Source organism: Ictalurus furcatus, chromosome 2 (genome assembly GCF_023375685.1).
Source record: "Ictalurus furcatus strain D&B chromosome 2, Billie_1.0, whole genome shotgun sequence".
Lineage (NCBI taxonomy): Eukaryota > Metazoa > Chordata > Actinopteri > Siluriformes > Ictaluridae > Ictalurus > Ictalurus furcatus.
Window position 1 is genome coordinate 28004875 of NC_071256.1, and position 25882 is coordinate 28030756.

General features: G+C 39.9%; 1 protein-coding gene across 2 annotated transcripts in view; it reads left to right on the plus strand.

Moving 5' to 3' along the window:
- Nucleotides 1-25882, plus strand: part of LOC128600259 (TOM1-like protein 2) — a 28591-nt gene extending 2709 nt beyond the window's left edge. Inside the window, exons 2-16 of one of the 2 annotated variants that reach the window (XM_053612616.1) lie at nt 6394-6478; nt 7510-7588; nt 7955-8104; nt 10856-10990; nt 11238-11393; nt 11891-12007; nt 12406-12539; nt 13199-13241; nt 13905-14067; nt 15181-15298; nt 15387-15462; nt 16477-16542; nt 19997-20056; nt 21898-21934; nt 22036-25882. In XM_053612616.1, the coding sequence (XP_053468591.1) occupies nt 6394-6478; nt 7510-7588; nt 7955-8104; nt 10856-10990; nt 11238-11393; nt 11891-12007; nt 12406-12539; nt 13199-13241; nt 13905-14067; nt 15181-15298; nt 15387-15462; nt 16477-16542; nt 19997-20056; nt 21898-21934; nt 22036-22184 (1568 nt within the window). In that variant the 3' untranslated portion in view covers nt 22185-25882. The remainder of the gene's footprint in view (nt 1-6393; nt 6479-7509; nt 7589-7954; nt 8105-10855; nt 10991-11237; nt 11394-11890; nt 12008-12405; nt 12540-13198; nt 13242-13904; nt 14068-15180; nt 15299-15386; nt 15463-16476; nt 16543-19996; nt 20057-21897; nt 21935-22035) is intronic. The other variant, XM_053612606.1, reaches the window with a different exon arrangement.

Below are 25882 nucleotides of genomic sequence, written 5' to 3' on the forward strand. Positions count from 1 at the left end.
TTGTTTGTGACCAAACCTTTATATAATGATACAGATCAAGAATCATGACATGATATTGTTGTGTTATTGTCCATCCCAGGTCTCTCTGGGCCTGTCTGGTTTCGGTCCTGAGTGGATTAACAGAAAAGCGTTTACCCTGTTGTCGGAGTAATCCGTGGCCTGGAGCCCTAAAGAGCAAAATTGACCGAGCGCCTCCGCGGATGGCAGTACACACTTCCCTGATGATTATAGTGACACTGAGCCAATCTGTGTGCGCATATATGCTGAAGAGGAGAGTTAGTGTTCATCTCTAAGTGTTCTCAGCTGCTGTATGATTTTACCTCAGCAACAGTCTTGGGGAAAATAAACATAAATGGCTATACATTCTGGCTTTCAGCTTGTTCATATATCATACAAGATAGCGGTGTAAATGGGCCTCTGTAGCATTCTGTAGCATAATGGCTGCTAAGTGGTTAAAGCAATGGACTACTGATTGGAAGGTCATGAGTTCTAATCCCTTTGATCAAGGCGCTTGACGATCAACTACTCAGTTGTAAGTTGCTTTGGATACAAGTGCCAGCCAAATGAATTAAATCTAATGGTCCACAATTATATTCTGAATACTGTGACTCGTCCTCTTGTTGCCAGTTTGATCACACCATGTTCCACGAAACTTTTCTAAGAGTGGGTGGATGTTCTGGATCCCGCTGGCTTCCTCCACTCTCATTAACAATAACAAGCTGCTGCTTTTGCGACTGTGGAAAAGAGATTATTGTGCTCATCCTGAAAGGGATTAGCTGTTGATGTATTAGCTGTAGGTGCTTTCCACGTTATGGCTCGGAAATCCACCAGATGAGTTGGACTCCGCGATTTCACGATATGGCATTGATATCGTGATTTATCACCATGATCATTTTCACGAGTATCATTAGGTGTTGGTGCTGTTATAAAACCATCGATAGTCACTGAAACAAGTAACTGACTGAATTTTAAAATGATATTTTTACACCAGCCCCTTACTATGACTGAGCAATATGACAGTGTAATATTTACACTCAATGAGCACTTTAGGAACAACTGTACAACTACTCATTCATGCAGTTATCTAATCATCCAATCATGTGGCAGCAGTACAGTGTATAAAATCATGTAGATATGGGCCAGCAGTTTTGGGTAATCTTCACATCAACCATCAGAATGGGGAAAAATGTGATCTGAGTGATTTCGACTGTGGCGTGATTGATGGTGTCAGACAGGCTGGTTTGAGTATTACCGCTGATCTTCTGGGATTTTCACACACAACAGTGTTTAGAGTTTACTCAGAATGGTGTGATAAAGAAAAAAACATCCAGTGAGCGGCAGTACTGTTAATGAAAGAGGATAACAGAGAATGGCCAGACTGGTTTGAGCTGACAGAAAGGCTGCAGTAACTCAGATAAGCACTCTGTGCAACTGTGGTGAGCAGAAAAGCATCTCAGAATGCACAACATGTTGAAACTTGAGGCAGATGAGCTACAGCAGCAGAAAACCACGTCAGGTTCCACTTCTGTCAGCCAAGCACAGAAACTTGAGGCTCACCAGCACTGGACAGTTGAAGACTGGAAAAATGTAGCCTTGTATGATGAATCTTGATTTCTGTTGAGGCACACAGATGGTAGGGTCAGAAATTGGTCCCAACAGCATGAATCCATGGACCCAAACTGCCTTGTGTCAGCAGTCCAGGCTGGTGGAAGTGGTGTAATGGTATGGGGAATGTTTTCTTGGCACACTTGGCCTGTTAATACCAGTCAATCATGACTTGAATGCCACAACCTATTTGAGTATTCCAGGTCAGTGTTTCCAGGTCTGCAATCAGACACGCCTCCCCACCAGCCAATCAGCGTTCAATCGACGAATAGCAACGAAGATACGCGCAACGTTTCTGTTTAGCCCAGGAAAAACATACTAGAATTGATTCTTATAAACAGTGAATTTTGTAGAAATTTTAAGACTGTTTTAATAGCATTTGTTTAGACCGTTAATAACGACAGTTGATATTTGCCAACACCTGATTTATACCTGCATCTAATGTATGCTTGTAAAAGATTGTCAGAACATATCGCATACTTTTAAACTTGTGGCATTTAATCTAAATTTTAAAAGTTCATGTATCACATTAGCGGTATGAGAGCTGTTATAATAGTGTGACCTCTGAATGTGTGGTGCCATGACCTACTTTTTTTTTTTTAAATAGCAACCAATGCAGATGAAAACCAAGCCACAGTTTTGTAAATCGTTTCTGTTCAGGTTTCCAACCAGAAACTGTAACACAAATCTTTGCGGATTACTGTAGAAAATCTGTTTGTGTTTGCAAAATGGGATTAATATGTAGTTTTACCAGCGCTCCTGGCCCAGCATCATCCCAGTGCTTTTAGACTATATTAATCTACACTATACGATAAAGTGCTTGACGTGAACATTGATTTGGGAAAATGCAGCAGTGCTGGTTGTGACTGGTTTGTGAGTCTGGCTCTGAGGTAACGGATGGTACAGCCTGACGCTCAGCATCACATGACCTGCAGTGTTTTTCCTCTCAGATGAAGCATCGTGTTTGGTTGTAGAATAATGGCCCAAATTTGCTTTAGCTTTGTTAGTTATTTGATTTGACACTTTATCTGACCTGCATCCTTTCCATGTCTGTCTGTCTTTTGTCTGTCTTATTTAACCAGTTTTCCTTTCAAGGCTGATTTGAACTTGTGTGTGTACCTGAAACGCAACTCGGACGATGGAAGTTGTTAAGTGTCTCAGACAAATACCGATTTCTCTCTGGCAGCAAGCTACTTACAAATCTCTGCCTGTTTGTGCAACACATACTCTTACAGTTCTTCTCATAAAAAGATATTTCTGTATTAGGATGCAGGGGGGGTCATGGTGGCTTAGTGGTTAGCACGTTTGCCTCGCACCTCCAGGATTGGGGGTTTCATTCCCACTTCCGCTTTGTGTGCATGTTCTCCCCGTGCTTTGGGGGTTTCCTCCGGGTACTCCGGTTTCCTCCCCCAGTCCAAAGACATGCTTTGTTGGCATTGGTATTTCCAGCTTGTCTGTAGTGTGTGAATGGGTGTGTGAGTGTGTGTGCGATTGTGCCCTGCGATGTATTGGTACCCCGTCTAGGGTGTCCCTCGCCTTGTGGCCCGAGCCTCCTGGGGTAGGCTCCAGGCTCCCCGTGACGCTGCGTAGGATAAGCGGTATAGAAAATAGATGGATGGATGTCTTAGGATGCCTTCACATATGCTGATTTTAATCTGTTTGAATCAAGCCCTGGAGCATTTCCCCCTCAGTGTGGTTCGTTTAGACAAGTGAAACAGAGCAGACACATTCAGCACCTGGTGGTTTTGGTTCCCAGTGAATTCTGTCGCAGCTTGATTGCTGTGAGAAAGCGATTTGGCCCTAAATTGACCCAACTGCAGGAAGTGAACAAAAAATACTATGCAAACTAGGGCTGCAACTAACAATTATTTTGATAATCGATTAATCTGTTGATTATTTCTTCGATTAGTTGGATTAAATGTCCAAATTTTATTTTCTGTATTTAAAAAAACCCCAACAACTTTATTTCACATTCTGCCCAATGTTGTCCTTCAAACACTGTGCATATTGAAGGCTATGAAAAAGGTATTAAATGTATCTATGTGGGCTTTGCTATACATATTTAAATGTTTATATTTAAACAAAACAACAACTTATTGTCCACAAGCTTTAAAGCAGAAGTTAAATCACTAGATTAAAAATGCTAAAACAAGAAAAACAAAAGCAAAAACTAAGTGTTAACTGTTAAGAAGTTGAATGTTCTGCAGTAACACACACATTCACTCATTTAAACTCATTTACAGTTAAACACTGTAACATGTTATTTTTTTCTGTAAATGTATGACACTTCTTACATTTAAATACAATTACATGTTATAACCCCATTACAATTACTGCTCTAAAAATAGCTAAATATAGCATCAAACAATATATTTGATCAAAATGAATATTTTAGTCAGAGTTATTGCGCTTCCTTTCTATTGCGCGCTGTTTGATTGACGCACATGTGCGGACTCGTGCTCATTCAGTGAAGTTTAATGGAGACTCACTTGCTGTCAGGACGAGCCTTTATGTAAACTTATGGAAGTGGTAGCTCAGCAGCTAAGACATTGGATCAGAAAGTTGTGAGTTCAAATTCCAGCTGCTGTTGTTGGGCCCTTGAGCAAGGCCCTTAACCCTCAACTGCTCAGTCGTATACACTTACACGTTAATACACTTACTAGTTTGTTTGAAGTGCTTAATATAAAACATTCTCATGTTTTGGACGACCTGGATCATGCACTTTTCCCACCGCAGCAGCTCACTCTGTGACCTCCGCTGTTTTTCAGATGTGTTTTATACATAGAAATGCGTTTTTCACCATCGTGAAGGGACGTCACTGCCGGTGGTTATCCACAGTGATGTCACAGACCCAACTAATACATAATGAAATTCGTTGTCGAATTATTTTCATTATCGATTAGTTGTTGCAGCCCTAATGCAAACATGCCAAAAGTGTAAGTTATTAATAGGTGTGATAGCACCCTTAACTGCGCTCTACCTTTTTTAAATCTCTTGACGAGAGAGTGCAAGTAGCAGGTTAAACTACTGCAAAACCTGCTACAACCAACTGACCCATTTTTGATTTATTTTTTTATTTTTTTATTTTTTTTACATTGGGCATGACTTGTCAAGCTGAATATGAACAGAGTTATCCACAAATCTTTCGTAGGAGCATTTATACAAGAAATTTGATATGCAAATCCTGTATGGTTGGAAAAACAATCATATCCTCCTCGTGCTCTTCAGTGTGTCTAAATTTATGCATAAAAGACTGTTTTGTTCGTTTTGGCTCACGCAAGCATTTATACACAACTTTACTAAAAGATTGATAAACAAGCCGCATTGACTCTGAAATCAGCTGCAGAACAGGTTGTTCGTCGGCTAAGCTTGTTAACAAGTGATTTTGTAAAAATCATATTCTGTACCTGTCTATAACAAGTCAAAAAATCTGATTCTCGATCATGCCGTTCAAGTCACGTGTAATGTAAAAAAAATAAAAGAGTACATAAAAGGAATGAATGAGAGCGGGCCAGAGCACAATTATTGCCTTCGTTGGTCCTGACAGTTTGCATACAGCAAAAGGCCAGTGCATGAATAAGGCATGGACAGAGGTGTCCAGATTAGAGAAACCGCCTTCATCCATCCATGAAAGCCAGCTCTGTACTCCAGCGTGTCTCTAGCATGGTATAGACAGCTCTGTGGCACTGCCAGGCAGAACCGAGGGTCATCACGGCTGACTGATGGCGGCTCCTGTCCACCACTGTGAAGTGCCAAGTCATTCTCACTTGCGTATTTATTTATTTATTTATTTATTCCACCTCATGCTGGTGAGGTGGAACCTAAACTTTGTTCTGGACGTTCTTTTAAACTTTGAGGCATGAGACGCTTCTACACATAGGTTTTCCGACAATAGAAGCTGCTGTACACAGGGAGAGCAGAGACCCTCAGGTTTAGCTTTTGAGCTCTTATCAGAGCTGACAGGCCATGAGTCCAGATCTTACATCTCAGCAGGCTGCGAGTTCTGAGGCCTGGACTGTGTTTCTGCTCTTGCACACAGGGTACGGAAGAACAGGAAAAGGAAAGGTCTGAGGTAGCGGAGTTGTTCCTGGTCTCGATAGAGCCGAGAGGTGAAAAACGATTTTTAGTTTCACCCTGTTGATGAGTAATGCAACAGCAATTAAACCTGTTTAACAGAGTGCAATGTCACTTGGAAGTGAAATCTTTTGACGATGGTTTATTTATTTTTATTTATTTATTTTTTAAACAGGAGGCTTATGGACAAATGCATTTCATCACCATGATCTGCATTTCATCCCATGATATTCCCACACAACTTATCAAAATCATAGCATGGGAAAGCCTCATTTGAAGAAGGCTCTACACTCTTTGGGTGAATTACATGAGCTAATATCTATCTCAGCCGGGTTTTTAAATGTCCAAAACGTACTAGAAGACACACTGGGATAATAAAACAATGGCATCTTGTCTACACTCCATCGGTATTAAGACAGAAACAAGGGCGTCACTCAGTCTAGTGATTAGACAAGCTGAGCAAGGTCTAAAGATAATTACTATCACAATTTAACCACATTCCTGTAAATCCTCATGTTGTACCAACAATCACAATGCACTAGTTTATTAAATCATTATTTACAGGGTTATAGATGTTTTATGGCCTGTAGATCTAGAAACCTTGTCTAAATTTTTAGCACCCATGTAATCCTCACTATTCCAGTGTTGGATATGTGAATAGTAGTTTTGTGTGTGTGCATGACTCAGTCGATGATTGTGATGTGTTTATGACAGAGAAGGCAACTGATGGGTCCCTGCAGAATGAGGACTGGACGCTCAACATGGAGATCTGTGACATTATTAACGAGACAGAGGAAGGGTGAGTCCACATATATACACACACGCACACACCTAGAGTCCGTTGGTGACTCACTGCTGCTCTGGGTGACTCATTCAGTTGCTCTGAAATACTTCTTCCTTCACTTTGTGCATTCTGGTGGCTAAATCAGTACTTGATGAGGCTCTCAGTCTCGCAGCAGCTGAAGAGGTTACTCTTGATTGCACCGCCTCACATCATCTTTCTTTAAAATGTTCTCTTTCTCTCTCTGTCTCTCACTCAGTCTCACACTCACTGTTTCACACCGTCGTCACAGTCCTGCCTCTGTTCCATATGAGTGAAAGAGCATCTTGTAGTGCAGGACAACAGCCGGTTACTTTGGCCTGGCGTCGTCTTTTGTGTCCGAAGTTGTGGGTGATGACAAGAATGTGAAAAATGGAACATACAAACTCTCTTCACCAAGTCTGAGAAATGAATCCGTACTGTATATAGAACATCCTTAACATAATCACCTACATGTGTTTCTGGTTCCTCTTTCCAGGGCCTGTACTTCATACATAGCTTAACAAATAAGAGGTCCGATTTACCGATCATGATAGTTCTAAACGGAAGTACACTTTAAAAAAAAGCAGCTTGTTGTTATGAAAGTGATGTTTAAAAGATGATTTTGAAGCTTGATAACGACAAGATGCAACGAAAATGTGTGGTTTCTGGATCTCTACCCCCCGCCCATCCCATCCACCCCTCCAGGTCCTGCACATTCTTTGCTTTTCCAGCATCTTTTGCATATTTGACCCCTTTCCAACAGCGGCTATATGATTTTGAGATCTATCATTTCACACTGAGGACAACTGAGGGACTCATACACAACTATTATAAAAGGTGCAAACGTTCACTGATGCTCAAGACGGCAACACGATACATTAAGAGCCAGGGGGTGTAAACTTTTGAACAGGATGATCACTGTAAATTGTCCAATAAAGATCATTCAGATGGATTAACACATCTTTAGTCTCCGCTTCTAATCTACCGGGGGTGTGTGTGTGTGTGTGTGTGTGTGCATGTATGTGTAGGCCCAAAGACGCCATCCGTGCCATCAAGAAGAGGCTGAATGGCAATCGAAACTTCCGGGAGGTGATGCTGGCTCTGACTGTGAGTATAGCAGCCTCTGGGTTCGTGTTTGCTATGGGGCCGCCCCGCTCATTAGATGCTAACAAGCCAAACTATGTAGTGAAGAATGTAGCATGTTTGTGGAGTTCTGCTTCGCTTCATGACTTGATGGTGTGCATGCACAATGTGATGCACTCTGCAATATCAACTAGAGGCTGTTTATTTTCCTTTAATGATCTGATTTGTGGCTTCTCAGCTGTGAGCCTCGTTTGACTCTTTGAATCTTGCCTCATTAGTTTAAAGCTTCTCTTTTGGCTGCCGGGAGGGGGGGGGGGAGCATATGAAGTTGTATTTATGCGAACGCAGCTCATAAGCCAGTTGGAATTAAAACCCTCTGTGTTCTCCCAGGTGCTAGAGACTTGCGTGAAGAACTGCGGCCATCGCTTCCACGTGTTCGTGGCCACCCGGGACTTCATCGACGGCATCCTGGTGAAGATCATTTCTCCGAAAAACAACCCCCCCACTATAGTACAGGATAAAGTGCTGGCACTGATTCAGGTGAGCAGTTTAATCTACAACTCTTCTCCTCCTAGATCCATCTTCCTTATCTGTGGCCTTTAATAACATGCTGGTGACAAGAGTCTGAGTGCTGTATGCCCTGTTTATTCAGACAGAGGTAAGGAAAAATACTTGGTGCATTTACAATAGAGAAGAGCAGTGTCTGGTCTGATTTGTGTTTTTTTAAAGCTTGAAACTCCTGACCAGAACAAAATTTGCTGTTTAAATACAGTCAGTTTACAGTGAGGGAAAAAAGTATTTGACCCCCTGCTGATTTTGTACGTTTGCCCACTGACAAAGAAATTATCAGTGTATAATTTTAATGGTAGATTTATTTGAACAGTGAGAGACAGAATAACAACAAAAAAATCCAGAAAAACGCATGTCAAAAACGTTATAAATTGATTTGCATTTTAATGAGGGAAATATGTATTTGACCCCTCTGCAAAACATGACTTAGTACTTGGTGGCAAAACCCTTGTTGGCAGTCACAGAGGTCAGACGTTTCTTGTAGTTGGCCACCAGGTTTGCGCACATCTCAGGAGGGTTTTTGTCCCACTCCTCTTTCAGATCTTCTCCAAGTCATTAAGGTTTCGAGGCTGACGTTTGGCAACTCGAACCTTCAGCTGCCTCCACAGATTTTCTATTTGATTAAGGTCTGGAGACTGGCTAGGCCACTCCAGGACCTTAATGTGCTTCTTCTTGAGCCACTCCTTTGTTGCCTTGGCCGTGTGTTTTGGGTCATTGTCATGCTGGAATACCCATCCACGACCCATTTTCAATGCCCTGGCTGAGGGAAGGAGGTTCTCACCCAAGATTTGACGGTACATGGCCCCGTCCATCGTCCCTTTGATGCGGTGAAGTTGTCCTGTCCCCTTAGCAGAAAAACACCCCCAAAGCATAATGTTTCCACCTCCATGTTTGACGGTGGGGATGGTGTTCTTGGGGTCATAGGCAGCATTCCTCCTCCTCCAAACACGGTGAGTTGAGTTGATGCCAAAGAGCTCCATTTTGGTCTCATCTGACCACAACACTTTCACCCAGTTGTTCTCTGAATCATTCAGATGTTCATTGGCAAACTTCAGACGGGCATGTATATGTGCTTTCTTGAGCAGGGGGACCTTGCGGGCGCTGCAGGATTTCAGTCCTTCACGGCGTAGTGTGTTACCAATTGTTTTCTTGGTGACTATGGTCCCAGCTGCCTTGAGATCATTGACAAGATCCTCCTGTGTAGTTCTGGGCTGATTCCTCACTGTTCTCATGATCATTGCAACCCCACGAGGTGAGATCTTGCATGGAGCCCCAGGCCGAGGGAGATTGACAGTTCTTTTGTGTTTCTTCCATTTGCGAATAATCACACCAACTGTTGTCACCTTCTCACCAAGCTGCTTGGCAATGGTCTTGTAGCCCATTCCACACTTGTGTAGGTCTACAATCTTGTCCCTGACATCCTTGGAGAGCTCTTTGGTCTTGACCATGGTGGAGAGTTTGGAATCTCATTGATTGATTGCTTCTGTGGACAGGTGTCTTTTATACGGGTAACAAGCTGAGATTAGGAGCACTCCCTTTAAGAGTGTGCTCCTAATCTCAGCTCGTTGCCTGTATAAAAGACACCTGGGAGCCAGAAATCTTTCTGATTGAGAGGGGGTCAAATACTTATTTCCCTCATTAAAATGCAAATCAATTTATAATATTTTTGACATGCGTTTTTCTGGATTTTTTTGTTGTTATTCTGTCTCTCACTGTTCAAATAAATCTACCATTAAAATTATAGACTGATCATTTCTTTGTCAGTGGGCAAACGTACAAAATCAGCAGGGGATCAAATACTTCTTTCCCTCACTGTAAATACAAGGGAAAACAAATTCACATTTGAATCTTCTACGTTAAGCATCATCTTTTTTTTAAGTTACTGTGGTTAAATTATTATCTGAATGACCATTCTTCCTTAATGTCATATTTAATTTTAAAATATTTTTCAATTTCATATATGTTTTCCAATTAAATTCATCGAAATAAAAGTGCTTTAAATAATATATTATTTGTATATACCAGTTACATTTTTCTTTTCCTGAATTGTTAATGCCGTTTTATTAGGCCTATAGGACATTATGTAGGTTCTCTAACCGCATTATTTTATAATAATCCCAGCCATTTTGGATTCAGCCTGAATTTCAAGGTAGCTTATATTTATTTAAAAATCCTGCCTTAAAACATTGCAGATCTCAGGTTTTCTTTTTATAACAGTGATGAAAAAGCATTACTGTCGGTAAATAAATAAACAAACTCAAACCTGAAGCATTAATGTTTGAGATAAAATGGATATTTTGATATGATATTTTGCTTTTTATGTGATGCAAACTATCATTAATATTTAACTAGTAACTAGTGTTTTTAAAAGTTTTGACAGCCCTACAGTATACTGAAATCAACTACTCTTTTAATATTAAGCCTCCGATTAATCCAGAAATACTCTTACTCTACAATGCTAATATTTTACTGTAAGACACTGTAAGGTCAGGGGCATAAAATATCAGCTCACTCGATCTGCAGTGACCTTTATCATTGAGAGTAGTGGGCTTCTCAATGGCAGGTGTGTCAGTGTTTCATGTGTTCCCTTTATATCTATACTAAATAGTGGCTGGCTAGTTGGGTGTGTATCACCATATATTTTTTTACATACAGCAGCAAAAACGCACATGACTGTGAATGTCAAGAGTCACATGTCAGTACTTTGTGCTTTGTTTGCAGGCTTGGGCAGATGCATTCAGAAGCAGTCCAGACCTGACCGGAGTCGTCCAAATTTACGAGGAGCTGAAGAGAAAAGGTGTCGAGTTCCCCATGGCAGACCTGGACGCTCTTTCACCAATTCACACGCCACAGAGAGTACGACAGCCACATCATGCGACATATTCTACAATTTTCCTGCCATTTTTTTCATCTTTTGTCTTATGAAACCAGCACATCACATGCAGAGTGCTCCACTCTTATGTTTGTGTTTCAGTTTGAAGAGAAATATTTTTAAGCCTGTTCAGCCAGAACAAGAACCGATACTTATTTTGTTTATCTTCTTTTCTTTTTTTTGATGATTTAAAAAAATGGTTTTATCTTTCTGCATTTATGATTTAATCAGGGAGTCCCAGAGGTTGATCCAGCCTCACATAAGTACAAAGCTACTCCCCAGCCCAAGCCAGCATCCCAGACGCCTCAGACGTCTGCTCCTAGTAGCTTGCCTGCTCAGACTCATTTACCAAACATGGCAGGGCCCATCACGCCAAACCCAGAACAGGTCAGTCTGACCATCAAACATTGTGTCTTGCATTGTTTACGTCAAGATGTATAAACCTAATGCCTCAATGAATGCTTGGGATGAATGAAGTTATTCATTCAGTGAAATTGAGTCTTGGATTTGATTTTAACCTGTTTATAAAATTGCCCAATTGAGCTTGATGTAAGAGACTGTATATATGCTGCTGGTGTGTGCATGTGTGCATGTATGGGGTGGCTGTGGCTCAGTTGGTAGAGCGGGTTGTCCACTAATCGTAGGGTTGGCGGTTCGATTCCCAGCACACATGACTCCACATGCCGAAGTGTCCTTGGGCAAGACACTGAACCCCAAGTTGCTCCCGATGGCAAGTTAGCACCTTTCATGGCAGCTCTGCTACCATTGGTGTGTGTGTGAATGGGTGAATGAGACACAGTGTAAAGCGTTTTGGATAAAAGCACTATATAAGTGCACCATTTACCATGAGTGTCTTTTGTGTGTGTTTGTCTGTGCTTTCAAAGATTGCCAGGCTGAGGAGTGAGCTGGACATTGTGCGTGGAAACTGCAAAGTGATGTCAGAGATGCTGACAGAGATGGTGCCAGGGCAAGAGGATGCCTCTGACCTTGAGCTCCTCCAGGTCCTAAATCCTACTGGGTTTCCTTCCCACTTTCAACTTGTTTTCTAACAAATGCCTGTGTTCAATCATTTGCGCGTCACACAGTATTCTTCTCACATAATGACCATTCCTGAACGCACCACTAGGGGGAGTAGAAGCACTGTGTATATAAGGAAGCAGACATTTTAATGGATTTTCTTTTCTTCATAGAAGTGGTCAGTTTGGGGTATTGTGGGATTGATCACTGAAATTGAAATACATTGATATCGAATGTACTTAGGAACCAATATTGATATTATTAATAGAAGCTTTGACTCAGATTTATAACCAGCATATTAAACTGAACTACTAGTGCTGTAGTCTTGTGGGCAACGTGCAAAGTGATGTGCCGATGACATGCATGTGTTGTGTGCGAGCAGGAGCTGAACAGGACCTGTCGGGCCATGCAGCAAAGGATAGTGGAGCTCATCTCTCGTGTCACCAATGAAGAGGTCACAGAGGAGCTGCTACATGTCAACGATGACCTTAACAACATTTTTCTCCGCTATGAAAGGCAAGTACTTATGTTTGAAGTCCCAGAAAGCCTAAAACCAGTGATTCTTTTCTGATGAGGTTAATGTTAGTCCATGCACATACAAAGTTTTAATGATTAGTGACTTTCCCACGTCTGCTCGTAATTCACTCGAATTTTTATGTAAAGTGGTTGGCCTAATCTCACCCATCACAGGGCTTGTCTATTCCACATGGTATTTGTCAAAATTGTGCATTTATACTTGAATGGCTTCTTTGAGATGAAGCAACCTAGTGAGAACCTGTCAAGCGTAGATGACTGTGACAACGCCAAGATTTGAACATGCAACATTGAACAGTCCTGATTCTCCCAGCTTGTACTTATTGTATTTAGTTCTGCTTGAGTGGCGAAACAGGCTGAGAGTCTTGAAAAGATGGGATGTCAATCAAGAATGCTTATTACAATATAAGGCTCGCTTTTCAGCTCCGTCTGATCAGAGAGTTTGGCTGATCACGCAGCTTTGCTGGATGTCTAATAGATCACTAAAATTTGGGATCATACAGATATGTTTAAAATTTAAAAAGTCACTCACACAACTATTGAAGACCTACTTCTTCACTAAGCACTAGGTATGAAAATTAATTTAATAGAGAAAGGTGTTTTGTTTTTTGCTGACCGATTCACTGTTTCTGTGCTTACAGGTATGAGAGATACAGACTGGGCCGGAATACACAGAACAATGGGGTAAGTTGGAATCTGCTGATTTTATAAGCCTAATATTATCTTATACATATAACCCTCATCCTTATATTGCTTTATAACTTAGTTCATAAAATTTGGTCTGTAATTTACGTTTGCTGTGTTAAACTACCAATAGTGTATTATTTATCCGATATATTGTACACGATTAAAGTTTAAAAAAAAAAGTTTAAAGAAATAGTTGTACCCACCTGGTGTGTATATGTTGCATGCTGATGTGCCAATGGTTATTTTTTGTTTGTTTGTTTGTTTATTTGTGTTTGTACACTGGATAGCTAATGAAGGCAAGTATAGTAGAATTGAAGCATTTGTGATAAATATGGGTGAAGGTAAATATGGCGAAAGTTAAAACATGGCTTGCACATGTCTGACGTGCCCTAATGATATGTTTTAACTTTAACTTGCTGTAGAATACACTAGAGCAGTCCTCTTCATCTTTTATCCCGCCCCTCGCTCACACACATTCTTGCAGTTCTTTGTGGTTCCCTGATCCCATAGCCATTTCCTATCCACCTTTATTCTCCAATAGCAGCTACAAAACTGATTAAATAAACGGCAGCAATTCTGTTTTGACGAACCTGGTTCCTGTGTATGTGAAGGTGTATTGTGTAGTGTATAGTAAGTGACTGTGTCTGTGATGATGTGCAGGTGTTGAACGAGGCTTCAGTGGAGGATAATCTGATAGATCTGGGTCCAGGCTCCCCGGCTGTCGTCACCCCTCGAGCCAGCGCTGCAGCCACTCCCACACCTCCCTCCAGCCTGACTGCTGCTGCTACTGCCCCGTCACTCGCCACACAGCTTGCAGGACTGAGTAAGAGACAGACAGACACAATCCTGCCATTACAGCCTATTATTATTGTCGACTCTGACAGCTGTAATGGTTCACTTCACACTTATGGCAGGATTTCAGTGAAACACAGGTGCACATGCATATGCAGAAATTCATGTCTGAGCACATGCACATTCAACCACAAACTCTGCAATCAACCAAAGTCATAGCTCTATGGACCCATATACACTACTAGTACTAGGAAGGGCTGTTGTCTGTATTTGTGTGGCAGCCTGGGAAAATATTTCACTTGGTGAAACATTGCCATTTTCTATTATATGTAGTTCTGAGAACTACAGGCGTTTTCTCTGCATGTACCAGAAATATAGTTATAGCATTTTAAGATCTGGTTCCTCCCAGAAAATTGTATTTAAACATTCAGACATTTTGACAGCTGGTAGCTGATCACAAACTAAATTGATTCAGCTTATATACATTATGTACATTTCACTATGGCACATGGATATCCAAAAACTCGATCAAAGCATGGCATTCGCCATGTGAGGACGTCACTTAGCTAGCAAGGTTATATTTCCTCTTGAAAAAAAACAAAGCAAGAAGAAAGATAGTCTAAGCGAGCATAAATAGTAAATTTTAGGCCAAAGGTTCATGGACACCTGACCAGGTATAGGTAGTAAATAAGTTCTAACATTTGGTTAACATGCTAACTCTCAAAGCATTATACGTAGCACTTGACAAACAATATCCATAACAAGGACAACGTGCGTTCCCCCCCAAACCGACCCCCCACACATCAATATAAACACCCATAAAAACATACATCACTATCAACACAAACAAAAAATCAAAAGGTTAAACAATAAAGACCATTTTTCACAGCCTTCTTTGCTCATATTTACCAGGAGTGCCAATATTAGTGGAGAGCAGTGTATGTGTGTTGGTGGTTGTGATTCAGCATTAACACTGACTACCACTGAAAAGTGAATGGGCCTGCTAAGAGACAGAACCCCTAGCAGGCCCAGCAGCTCCATGATATTTATATTAGTAATGCACCTATACTACCAATGCCACACACTTTACAGATCAGTCAGTTAATCAAATATTCATTGACCTTATGATTCTGTCTATGTATAGATTTGGATTCTGAAAGTGTCAGTGGCACTCTGAGTGCACTGTCTGCTCACAATCCTCGTGATGACTTCGACATGTTCGCCCAGACCAGAGGAAGCTCCCTTTCTGACCAGCGCAAGAAGTAAGCCTTCTGAACCTAGATATTAGACTCAATAATGCCACCAATGCTTTGCTTTCCCTCTGAATTTTTTCTCCTCGCTCTGTTTCAGCATGAAATATGAAGACCCACAGGCTCTCGGTGGCCTGGCTTCTGCTCTAGATGTCCGACAACAAAACGCTACTGGGGTGAGTGCTGTTAACTCTTTGTCCAACCTTCCATGTGTCATGTGATGAAGGGTTGTGGTTGTATGAAATGTTCATGGAAATGTAGCCCACTGGAGCTCTAACTAACTTTGGTATAGAACTGCTTTTAAGTAGAGTTTGCATCCTAGTATGGTTTGTGTATAATATTAAGGTTGCACTGAATTTCTATTTGAAATTTATGCTGTTTATACAGTATATTGACAATGCATGTTTGTAGATAATGAAAGCAGGTTTGTTGCCACTGTTAGGATAGGGTAAGAAAGCTCGCCAAGACCATCCTTCAACTCATCCTAGTTGTGCTTTAATGTTAATGTAGAAAAAACACCATTTTATGTCCGGTTATCACTACTTCATTTGTATTACTTAATGTATTAGAATTTAGTGTCTCAGAAGTTATTCGGTAACTAACTTTACACTATGTTACTGAAGATGAGTTATTTATGATAGAGGCCTTGCATGATAGTCAGAAAAAGTCTCTCAGGCTTGGATATTAGATAAATTCCATACATAACTGGGAAACATGCAGGCGTAATAATCCAATACTAATTACAAACTTGTAGCAACTGAACCAAGTCTTTGAATCAGCTTTGAATCTGTGAATAGAAATACATAAGGAGATTATCAAATCATTATTTATCACCAAGTACATGAGGACTGATTACAGCTGGTGTTCAGTGCCAGGCACTGTCGAGTGTTGAAATCATCAGGGTAAAGTCAGTGTGCCGTGTTACTATAGTGCAGAATTTACTGATCAGCCCACTGGTCAAAGTTTATTCCCTTTTTTTTTCCCATTCCACCTTTCTTAGGTGATTCTGTTATTGTTTGTCACAACATTTCTATATCAATCAAGTTCTGCACTTTAAAGATGGCAGTCACATGTCATTTCTATGTTTCTCTTTCTTCATTTATCTTTTTCTTTATTTCTATCTTTCCTTATTTTGGGGGAGTTTGGGTTCTGCTTCACGTTTTGTAAGGTGTTTTCTGTTGTTGATTCAGCCGAGTGTAAAAGGTGATAACGCAGAGTTGGAGCCCATAGACAGCTGGCTCATTACCCAAGGAATGGTGAGGACTTCACCAGTAGCACTGTCTCCTCCTCAGTGTCCTCCTGCGTCCATCCACCACGTCATCCCTACCCCCTCACCTCCGCTAAACAAGCCCATCCCGTACAGTAAAAGGGAGAGCCAACTTACCCATCCTAATTAACGTAATATGTACACTTATTGAATTATTCAGTATTCTATTTGACTTGTAAGCCATTGGATTATAAAGATTTGTTTAACAAACCTACCAAATACGCACAGTCAGACTTTATTTAAATTTATTTAAATGCTCTTTTTTGTATTTCATATAGTTTTGCTTTAAATGAATGCTGCTTTTCTTCTGAAACTGTAGGCTTTGTCCTTTCAGAGAAGTCATTTCTCCGTGTCTCAAAGCCTAAGCTTTTCAGAACACTTCAGGGTCTGCAAATTTCTTTCAGGCCTTTTCCTTCACTTTGTCCCTTTTACTGTGGGCAACTCCATCCTCCTTTGTCTTCCTTGCAGACTATGACTTTCAAAATGAAAAGACCTGCTTGTTCCTTGGGACATGTATGAATTTTCATTATATACAAACAGGATCTTGCCTTTAGCTTTAACCAAGATGGCCTAGCCCTGGTTCATTGAAGGATTATACTGGTATGGCGTATATGTACTGCACCAAATAGGACTGTGTCTGAAAAATGTGATATACTTAAAAAGAAGAAAGGAAGAATTTTCATGTGGTAATACAGTGCCCCCCCCGGCCCAAATTATTACTAGTATTTTTTTTTAATGATTGTTACAAGCTGGAATTGAAGTGGCATAAATTGGGATTTTAAACATTTGATTGAACCAGTTACCTTTGGCTGCAGTTACAACTGCAAGTCTTCTGGAATATGTTTCTATCAACTTTGCCCATCTTGATCCTGGGGGTGAATACTTATGCAGGGCACTGTACTATTTTGATTTGCACAATGCAAAACTGATGTGGTTATAGATAGCACATATTTATACTGGTACAGCTTCATGCACAGGGCTGGTACACACCGTTAACTGATGAGCCTGGCATTGCTCATGGCATTTGCATGCTGATCCAACAGCTGTGCAGTGAGAGCTTTTCCACTCACTGTCTACATTTATTATGAATAACACTTTGGCCAACTACGTTTCATAATGACCATCACGATTAAACGACTAGCATGTTCGTCCTGTTCTAGAACTTATGTTTCACACCCTTACGGTTTACTAATCCAATTTTAATCCAGCTGTAGTTTAATCCAAATTCATAAATATATTTCACATTTTTGGTAACCATTTTTGCATCTGCAGGAAAATAGAAAGTCAGAATCTATTTGCACCCAATTTAGTCATAGATGTTTAGCGTAAGGCGAAATAGCTTGCTAGTTAGCATGGTTTACACAATTCTGGTTTACAACACAAAATATTCTACTTTTAGCTAGCTTGTTCATGCTTGGTTTAATTACAGGACATAATACTTAGAGTAATATCAGTGAGCTTGCTAGCAAACATGGCTAGCTAGTGTCGAGAGAGGTAATCTTGGGTAACAGAGGTGGACAAATAGTACATTTCTTAGCTAACCCAAGTAAAGTCTCCAGTGTGCTGCTCAGTCCAATGTTTTGGTTAGTCTAACTGAATGAGTGAAAGAATGGTAGCTAATGTAATGTGATAACATATGGCAAGCTAGTTAAGTGTATTAATATGAGTGAAGTGTTATCCTCTTCTACCACATTTTTTTTTAAAGTAGTGCGTCATCTTTGTGCCCTGGACAAAAAAGTTTTCCACTGTGAGATGTGGTGTTCCGTCATCGCATCGCACGAAAAAGATTTTCAAGTCAGGCTAGCATCTCAATATTTTCTCTCACAAAGTTTATGTATTTAGCAGGAGAATTATATGATAGCCTTTGCTCGGTTCTGTAAGTGTTACCCTATATGGCCAAAAGTATGCGGACACCTGGCCATCACACCCGTATGTGGGTCTTCCTCAAACTGTTTTGCCACAAATTTGGAAGCCCACAATTGTGTCGAATGTCTTTGTATGCTGTAGCATTAAGATTTCGATCACTGGATATAAGGGATCCAGACCTGTTCCAGCTTAACAGTGTTTTGTCAAACACATGATTTCCAAGGTTGGTGGGGATGAACAGGAACACAGATGGCATACCAAGCCTTCATGCCTTACATCAGTGTCCAACCACACCAAATCCCCACAGCCTCGTTCCAAAACCTAGTGGCACACATACCCTGAAGAGTGGAGGCTGTTATAGCAGCAGAGGGAGGACCACCTCCATATTACTACCCATGGTTTTGGAATGGGAATTTGAACAAGCACTTAGGGATGATGGTTAGGTGTCCGTGTACTTTTGGCCATGTAGTGTACCTGTGTGTTCCTCATTCAGACAAAAACAAATCTGTCATCCATGCATGCTAATTTGGATCAAGTAGAGGATGCAGTAGGAACATCAATGTGTAGTACACTACCGTTAAGTGTATTACATTAAAACATACAGTACATATCAAGAGAATGTCTATTTTGTAAAAAGTCAATAAGGAGTAGTCTTTTTTTTTTCCCTCTGGTTCTTGAACATGTCCACACAGATGTAAAATCTGCTCGTCCTGGTCCTGGATGCCCAGGTTAATGTTTTGTCCACCCCTGTGTAAGATAACTACATAGCTGGGAACATTAGTGCCATATTATGTGTTCACATAGCTGTTAGCTGGCTATCTTGGGAATTTTGGTGTTTAAGAGCACATATCACCGTAGTTCACTGTAGTGTGTGGCCAATGTTGTTTTTGTCACCTAGGTGCAAACAGAACTAAATAGGAAAACAATAGAAAAATGCTTGTGGTTTAAATCTTAATCTTGGTGAGTATTTCAGGACCTAGCTAAATCAACTGAGGTAAATCTAGCACATTGTAGGATGTTTTGACTCTTAAGGGCTTTATAATTATTTAGAGCTGCTTTGAAGCTTGAGTGTAAGTTCACAAAAGCCAAATAAAATTTCCCGTCTCAGGAAATTCCTTATAGTCACACACACACATCAGTATTTTCATCTAAGATATTCCTAATGTCCTACCATACATCTTTGTCTTGCATGCAAGAATATGAGAAGAATTTTTTTTTAGAATATCTGCAGCCGTTGATCAGAGCCGTTGTACTGTCCTTTTCCTGTCTGAGCTTCATCACGGTTCTCTCCAGACAGCTCCTCATTTTTCACTCTGCCTCCCACTGCATGCTGTACAATATAGCAACGTTCATGCTTAACGTGCTCTGTGTGTGTATGTGTGCGTGTGTGTGTGGCTGGCTGTGTGAATCCATGCATACTGTGATTGCATGTGTTGCTGTTGTTATTTTCCTAGCAGAGCTCCTTGTGATTTTATGCTTGTTGTTTTTTTTTCTTTCTGTTTTTGTTCGGGGGATGGGGTGGCTTTATTTGGTGGCTTTGCGGGGGCCCTTGGTTTTTCCATGGCTTTGCTCCATAGATTCCTGTATCGCAGTCTACTGTCATGGATGACATTGAGGAGTGGCTCGGTGCTGATGTGGTGAGAATTCTTTACCTTGATTTCATTCTTTCTTTGGTTTTGCCATCGCATTCCACGCCCATTTCATGTAACCCAATACTTCTATATAGGTTTCTTAACTTCATATGTGTACTTGGCCGTCGATCAATCATATTAACATAGTCCGCAGTCAAGCTTGCCTCGCGTCTGTACTCATATCATTGTTATTTTTTTAATCAGGGAACACAGATTTCCAGCAGTGGCAAGTCATGTAGTAAGGTAGTCTGTCACTTGGCTTGTATGTGTGTACTAAAACGCTAATTATGAGAATGGTGGTTGCTGAATGTTTCAGTAAAATGGTGCAAATTGCTCTGTGGGTCTAGTGAAATGTGTTCATACTCAGCTGGATTGTATGGTTTTTGTGTTGATCATATGAAAATGGTATGTCAGATCTGAAGTGATATGTTCATTGTCTTCAGTGAAGCTGAATGCTTGCATTAAAACTGTGTTGGTATTTTGAAGGTGCTCTGGAAGGTGGGTATCATTTAAAGGAATGCTCCATTGTCTTTCAACCAAATCTCAAACAAGTTGTTTTAATAATCGATTAATCTAGCCATTATTTTTCCAATTAATTGATTAGGTGGATTATTTTAAAAATGTAGTAAAATACCAAAAATATTTATTTGCAATTTAATCAACTAGTACTACTACAGAACTCTTAACTAGGTGATGGTATTCTGTACATTTTTTTTCTGGTTCTGGAAATATAGCTACAAACTTATCTGCATTTCAAACCCTGATTTGTTCAATTCCGGCCAAATAAAGGCAAAATAAATATCAGCTGTCTGCCTCGCTAACTGAAACACTTCAATGCTACATTTTTTGACTTACATATTTCAATGCCTATGATCAGAGATTCCACTCTTTTTGGGATCGACTTCGATGTGAACCGAAAGCAGGATGGCACACAGGATTTATTAAAAATATATATTGTTTATGCTAAGAAAACGAATCGATCAAAGTTGTTTAAGTACTTACAAGTTAATTTATGCAAATACCTTTACTATGCGCTGCCTGACGTTGCATAATACACACTTCATAACATGGGTTTTGAAATGAAAAGTAAAAGGTCCATCTCATAGACCAGTGGTCACCAACCCTCTTCCTTGAGATCTACCTTCCCTCAGGTTTCATCTCTGTGGGAATCTAATCTAAGACTTCTAATGATTAGATGGTCAGGTGGGCACGATTATAGTTGGAGCTAAAGTCTGCAGGAAGGTAGATCTCCAGGAATGGGGTTGATGACCATTGTCATAGACTAATCATTCAAGACCATAAGTTGTCTATAAATTACCAACTTTTTTGGCCAAAGTAACATGAGATAATGTTTTCTGGTAGGGCAGGAAAGATGAGTTAGGAAATTAGATAAAGCTATGATACCTCAATAAACGTCGGTTAATAAGCAGGACCCATGCAGGCACATTGCGCTTCCAGTATTTCCCACACTGACCACAAATGAATGATTATAAATTCAAAATATTACTCACTTGAAAACACAAGTTATGTCATTAGGCCAATAACATAGTGGGTTTTTTTTTTTGGGGGGGGGGGGGGTGTTCGCAGTTTTTCCTAAATATTTCTTTAAGGTCCTGACCACTGCCCTTAGACTTCCATTAGAAGTAAGTTTTGAGTAAACAGGTTTCCTATTCTGTTCTACATTTCTGTTTGTGTTTATCATATATATGTTGCACATACAGTAAATAGTTGAAAAGCACTGGAGCATTCCTTTAACTTTGATTAGACAAAAGGTCTACCATACGATAAATAATCTAATAATTCAACAATACAAATAATTATTTTGCTTCTTGTGTTCTACTGAACAGAAAGGTGATGAGCCTGAGGAGGGAGTCACCAGTGAAGGTAGGAAGTGTAAAACTGTGTATTAAGACCGTAAACAAGTGAATTTTGGATCAAAACCAACACTGCTGATGAATTGCCATTGTTCTTTGCCGATATTTTAGAGTTTGACAAGTTCTTAGAAGAGCGAGCCAAAGTTGCAGACACAGTGTTACCGTCACCCCCTACAGGCGAGCCCTCTGTTCCTGTGAGCGCGCCAAGCAGCAGCCGTAAGAAAGCCGAGCGGACTGAGGACAACCTGTTTGCATTGTAGGTCACTCATGAACTTTAAGAAAAGCTCCGTTCATCCCCCTCAGCGTTCCTCTGGATGCCTGCTGCCTTTCCGTGCTGCGCTCTGTCACACGTTTCTTGATCCATCATGGGGCTCTTGGTTCATTTCCACCTCTCAAGCGGCTGGCCGGTGCGGGGCAGCTTCTGAGATATGGCTCCTCTTCCAGACTCAACATGCTTTTGTGTGTAACTTCAGGGGCAGAGGGATGAACCGTCTTAAACGAGTGAATTTCTCAGCAGCGAAGTCATCTTGTAGTTTAAGTCTGTTTTGTTAAGATATGCCAAGATTATAACTTACTTCTGTTTTATTGACAGAAGCCTTGCGGAATCTGGCTTGGAAAAGCGTTATAATATCTCAGATTTCCCATGTAAGTTTACATACTAATCTGAAATATGCCATTCCATAAAGGTTCATAAGATCATTTCAAAGGTCTTTAATTCCTGTGGTCCAACGTCATTATACCACTAATGGTGAAATATATACAAAAGAGTGACAAATTAAAGGAAAAACAGACATAAAGTGTCTTAAGTTTTGGGCCTCCCGAACTGTCAGAACAGCTTCCTTGTGCCTTGGCACAGATTCTACAAGTCTCTATAACTGTACTGGCTGGATGAACACCATTCTTCCAATCTTTATTCCCTCAAAATGGTATTTTGGTGATGGTGGAGAGCACTGTCTAACACATCACTCCAGAATCTCCCATAGGTGTTAAATTAGGTTGAAATCTGGTGACGGTAAACACCATAGCATATGACTTAGATTATTTTCATACTCATCAGTGAGCCTTTGTGCCCTGTGGATATGAGCAGGGTCATCCTGAAATAGACCACTCCCATCAGGATAGAAATGTTTAAAAGGATAAAGATGATCAGTCGGAATAACATTGCACTGATTTGCATTGATTCTTTCCTCTAATAGCACTTTTCCACTCGGTAAATTACCCATAATCCACGTCGTGGCCATTTCCACCACCATATGAGTGCAGCTAAAATAGTGCTGGCCATTGATTGCTAAAACATAGTCAAACAGCAGTCATTGATTAATGTCTCTGGCTGAACTCTCGTCTCTACAGGAACAAAATCTTTAGTAAATGGCTAATAGTGACTGCTAGAGTGACTTACTCTTTTGATTAGTCCTTTCTCTGGCAGATTTAAGAAGCAGCGTCACAATTTTAAACAAGAATTTAATGTTTCAATTCGATGTTTCATTTTTATGCCTCCACCACTAGGTCCGTCCGTCTGTCCGTCTATCCGAGATTCTCATTAGCGATATAGGTTGAATATAGGATTTATATGGAATTATCATTGTAACCAAAAGATGAACTGATTACATTTTGGACTTATTACAAACAAGGTTGAGGTCATAGCGAGGTCAAATATCTGAAATAGTTTTTCATCAATAGCTTACTACCCATTTGAAGTATATTTTAAGGGTATTCTGGCCATACAAATTTATAACAAAGAAGACTAGACTTGTTGACACAGGAGGCATCCCCGTTAATGCCATTGTACTTGTTATTTATTTAAACAGAGTAAAACTTGACACCATCTAGGGCAAGTCCCATGTAACTTTCCCTTTGCTTTGTTTGCTATCTAGTGCCCTTATGCATTTTGTAGAAAGATATTTGGGATTCAGCCAAAGATGCACAGCTTTATGTGTGTGCGCATGTGTTTTTAACATTGTCTAATAAGGACACTCAAATGACTGACTTTTCATTAAAGTACTGGCAGGCATAGCTGTGTTTGGGTCCATAGGCAGCCATTAATCAAAAGCTTGCTCCTCTGTTAAGTAGAGATTAGAGTGTTGGCACACTTGTGTTTGAGTGTGTGCTTCCATTAAAATAAATTCCCTGCATCTTGTTCATTCAAGAGAGAGAAATATAAATCAGAGAGGCATAGTTTTGTTGATGTTTTTTATTTCCATATTTTGAGTAGTATTTCTTTGCTTGTACCTATCAAATTAGGCCTTTGATAACGTACAGAGAAACTCCTCCTACTTTCATGAGTATATTATATGATGGGAAAGCGACACATGCGCTCTGCCAGGTTATACGGATAGTCCGAGTATGGATTTGTTTTGGAGTTGTGGCAAATTGAGCTGTTTTGTGGAGAAGCGCTATAAAGAATCAAGCCATGCTAAGAAAATACCCCCAATAGCAATACAGAGCCATCAGTTTTTTCCTTAAATTTGTCATGTTTTTGTATGTATTCAGTTAAACCTGGACACCAGGAGAGTTTTTTTTTTTTTTAATAAGGGAAAACAAAACAAAAAAATTACGCTTGCCTTTCTTTCTCTGTCAGGGTTTCATTTCTCAGTTGCTTTGAGTGTTAGTATGGTGAAGGAAATGCATTGTCATAATTATTAAAATGGTGACCAAAGACAGTTTAGACAGTTTATAAAAAGGGATTTGTTAGCTCTTGTTTCAGAGAGCTAAGAGTATTTCCAAACGGTTCATAGAATTAAGCTCTATAAAACGCACTGCCTACTTAATTAACCATTAAATAAGTGATTTGAGGAAATATTTCACAAATACTTATGAAGCATTTGTGAAAAAATATTATTTTATTTTCAGAATCCTGTATTTTTGTGCATGGGTTGTTTTTCCATAGCAAACAAAAATCAATAAATCACACATGAAAATGTGGGCCACAGAATTAAAAAGTAAATGGATGGAATTTGTTTCCTGGTGGTCCTCATCTTGCAGGATTAAATTATGGTGGCATAAATTGTACACTATGTATTTATATGTATACATAAATATATGTATATACAACCCAAAAGTAATGAATATAAATGTCTGTTATCATTTCTGAGTAAGTTGTTATTCAGAAAGAGATCAAATGAAGGAGTTCAGTCCACTCAGTCAAGAGCTCATTTATGTGACTTGGTTCGTATTTTTGGTCGTGATGGTTAGGGTAGGTGTGACGTTTCATATCTGGATAAGTGGGTTAGCTAGCACAGCAGGAAGGAATATAGGACAGAATGTAAGTGAATGCAGCGAAAGAAAGGAAAGGAGATGAGATGCCTGATGAAATTAGGAGTTTCAGGTGTGATTTGTGACACTCTGATTCTGAACCTCTGTTGTAATCTTGGTGTACATCAGCTCTTGAAATGCAGCAGTTCAGTTTAGTAGTCATTCAGCATAACATGAAGTTTCGGTGTAGCATTAATCAGAAATTGGTCACAACTAGCCAAAAATATTTTGATGAGATATTAACATTTCAATTGTTCAGATTGGTACAACACTTAATACATTGTCTTAATACAATACAAGCTGTCATAAAACAGTGATAAAATGTTGAGTATAGATGGGCCTTTTATATGCTTGAAATGAATATACAACACAAATCAGATGATAACTTACATTAACACCTAAATTACACCTGTTTCCGAAAAGGAATTTTCAACAAAAGTCACAATTATGAGCATTTAATTACATAAAACTTTAATTTTTTTTGTTTATAGCGTTGTATAAAGTAAAACAATAAAGCTGACCTGTCAGTAACTCTTGGTGTCCTATAAAAAGCTTTGCTTTCCAATAAGGTGGCAATCGTTATTTTTAATAACTGCTTTAATGAATGTTACCATGTGACATTAAGTCCTAACTATTTTTGATTATTTGGCTCAAACATTAATGTCTTAATGTATTTTAGGATATGTAATAAAGTTTCTTATTGTGA